The 3,244-nt window shown below is 40.9% G+C and overlaps 1 protein-coding gene across 1 annotated transcript; it reads left to right on the forward strand.

Moving 5' to 3' along the window:
* Positions 1 to 1,714: 1,714 nt before the first annotated feature.
* Positions 1,715 to 2,583, forward strand: LOC131332979 (uncharacterized). The gene is made up of 2 exons (XM_058367282.1): positions 1,715 to 1,842; positions 1,959 to 2,583. The coding sequence occupies exons 1-2, from the start codon at positions 1,715 to 1,717 to the stop codon at positions 2,581 to 2,583; spliced, it is 753 nt and encodes a 250-aa protein (XP_058223265.1).
* The last annotated feature ends 661 nt before the right edge of the window (positions 2,584 to 3,244 follow it).

Below are 3,244 nucleotides of genomic sequence, written 5' to 3' on the forward strand. Positions count from 1 at the left end.
CTCGCTCAATAACACTCAGAATCTAGATAATTCTAGGCTCTGATACCAAAACTGTCACGCCCCGTTTCGGAATAGCACCTCATCGGCCTATCCCGATACGACACGTGACAACCAGCTACTAGCAAATCCAAGAATAACGAACAACTACAGTTCAATAGCCACATTTTATTTACATCAAAAAAAAAATTTCATTTACAAACTACAGCGGAAGTCTGTCAAGAAATAAACTTTACATAACCAACTATTATCCAAAACTAAACTAAGCAAAAATCATCTACGGGCCAGGAGACAAAGACTTCCACAGGCCTCAACTACGCACTTCTTGAGCGAGTCACAAAATGCAAAACGCGACCTGTAGTGGACACCGACCTATACTTGCAAAACTGGAACCCAAAACGAGTTCCAAGAGTGTATATGAGACATGGATGTTGCTCAATAGAAACAATAAATCCAAGTTCATCATTAATTAAGCAAAAACAAATAATCGACACGAAGTCTTTAATCCGACACAAAGTCACTAGCTCGACACAAAGTCATAATTTTGGCATAAAGCCATTGAATCGACACAAAGTCAAAGGCACGACACAAAGTCCGGCCGTTGGCCGTTGTTGCCCACCGACACGAAGTCACAGTCCAATATTTCAAATTCAATCCAATTGAAGAACATCTATGAATCGAACACTCACCTCGATCTCCAACAAAAAGAAAACCAACGCAGTCACTCCCTACGTGGAGCTGCGGTACTCGTCGTCGTCTCCGAACCTACTGAATTGTGGTTTCAAACACTCTTCCACCTCTTCTTTCCACCGTCTCTCTCTCTCTCTCTCTCTCTCTCTCTCTCTCTCTCTCTCTCTCTCTCTCTCTCTCTCTCTCTGTGTCTAACGTTGAAAACCTCCTGATGGGTTTCTTTCTTTTTTTCTTTTTCTTTTCTTTGTTTTAAAGAAACACTCACACACACAACACATCAGCACACACACGGCACTCATGCACAATTTTTTAAAAAAAATTGCACTTTAGTCCTTTAAGTTATTAAATATAACATTTAAGCACCTCAATTAAAAAGGATGTTACATTTAGTTAATTGGCTACTTAACCTAACTACGGCTTTTTTAACTGGAGATTAAACTAAAGACTAGGTTTAGAGATAACTAACACCCGTAACTCAAAGACAAACTTGTTCCTCTCTTTTTGATAAGGATGATAAACATGGTTAAGATTTTAGAGACATTCTGGCAAACACTTGGAAGGACATAGCTCTAAGCATCACATGTGGCAAGAAGTCAAAACCATTGCCTTCATGTGATCAAAGGGGTTAACACCTCAAAGCTTTGATACATAAAAATAACCCAGACCCATGTTTACCCTTAGAAAATGGAGATTAACGAGAGAAGGACACGAAATGCCCTCGGTTATGGGTTGTTAATCATCCCATAACCTAGCCTTGCTACACTACTCACTCATAATGAAGAGAGACTTGAAATGAGCTAGGGTAAGGAAAGAGAGAGATGAAAACATTTTGAAAAATGGAAATAAAAGCTAGATTACTAAGGATCCCAAGAGTACTTACAACACTAATGAAGGCCAACCATCTAAAAACCCAACAATCAATGCTCCATTGAAGAGAGATTGAGAGTTGACAAGGATAGGGAGGTAGAGAGAGAAAGAGCTAGCTCTTAAATGTAAAACATAACCCTAAAAAAAGGTGCAAAGGGGAATGCTAACTGTTGGCTGCCCTATGCACACGGCTCTGGCTCTTCATCAAGAATATGGTCAGATATATGTTCTCTGGATAATCCCTCATCCCAGTTGGGTTACTCCATCCGAGACAGCTTTCGAGTCCAGGTAAACTCAGGTGATGCAACCGTGTTTTGGGAACATGTGTGGCTAGGCGAGTCGTCTTTGAAAGAAGATTATCCCAGATTGTTTTCTTTGTCTACTCAAAAAGAGGTGTTGGTTAGCAATTTGAGGGCTGAGGGATCTTGGAATTTATTGTTCAGAAGGGACGTGTTTGGCCGAGAGAAACAAGAGTTGGATAATTTGAAACAGAGAATTCAGCAAGTTATTCTAAATCCATCGAAGCCGGTTGCCTTGCAATGGAGATGGACGGGTGATGGTATTTTTCCGGTCAAGTCAGCATATGGGCAATGGGAACTACAACACTACTCGACCAATGCGCTGTTGGGATCTTTATGGAAGAATTTGGGTCCTCCTAAGGTGGAAATCTTTGCTTGGATGGCTATAAAGGAAAGAGCAGCAACAAGGTCTGTCCTTCTTAGCCGAAACATGATCAATGAGATTCAATTAGCTTTGCGCCCCCTATGCTCCCTGAATCTTGAAACTCACCAGCATTTGTTCTTTCACTGTCATATCTTGTGGAGTGTATGGTCGATTATACTAGACTGGTGGAATATCAAATGGGCTTGCCCATCCTCTGTCCCAGAATTAGCAGAATGGTGGTTTGCTATCGGATTTTACAACTTGGAGAAACATATATGGGAAACTTGCTTCTATGCGACGGTGTGGTCCCTTTGGTTGGTGAGAAATGATACTATCTTCAACAATGGGGAATCTAGTCAAAACTAGAGTTGCAATGTGGATAAAGGTGAAATTCGACATCAAGATCTACACCGTTGAGGAGTTCAAGATTTTCTTAGATGGTGTCTGAAAATTGAGATTGTAACATAGTTTTTAGGAGTACATCCAACTGTCGGTTGGAAATCTTTGTAAATTTGGGCTCAACCAAGTTCTATCTTTGGTTGTTTTTTCTCGATGTACCCCTTTCGAGTTTTATAAAATGTTTCGACTTTTCCGAGCAAAAAAAAAAAAGGTGCAAAGGGGGTATTTATACTACCCATTTTTAGTTACAAAAGAAAAAGAAAAAGAAAATAAAAATTTGCAAAAATTGGGAAATTTCTACCGATAGGAACTAACCCCCTACTGGTAGAACGTCTTTGTTGCCAAAAGAACACTGCTTGAAACTGGGATCCTACCGGTAGGAATTGAGCCCCTACCGATAGGTTTTGATCGATGCAAGTTTGTGAACTTTCTAGACTGAAATTGAACCGGTAGGAAAGGTTCTCTACCGGTAGGAATGGGTTTGTACCGGTAGGCATTGATCTCCTACCGGTAGATCTTCCTTTGCTGGCAACCTTTTACAGCAGCTTCATTCTGAGCTTGTTCAGACTCTCCGGGGCTTCGACGATGCTCCCCCAGATTCCATCATTGCTCCATTTGGACCCCTTGG

The sequence above is a fragment of the Rhododendron vialii genome, chromosome 7a (assembly GCF_030253575.1).
Source record: "Rhododendron vialii isolate Sample 1 chromosome 7a, ASM3025357v1".
Lineage (NCBI taxonomy): Eukaryota > Viridiplantae > Streptophyta > Magnoliopsida > Ericales > Ericaceae > Rhododendron > Rhododendron vialii.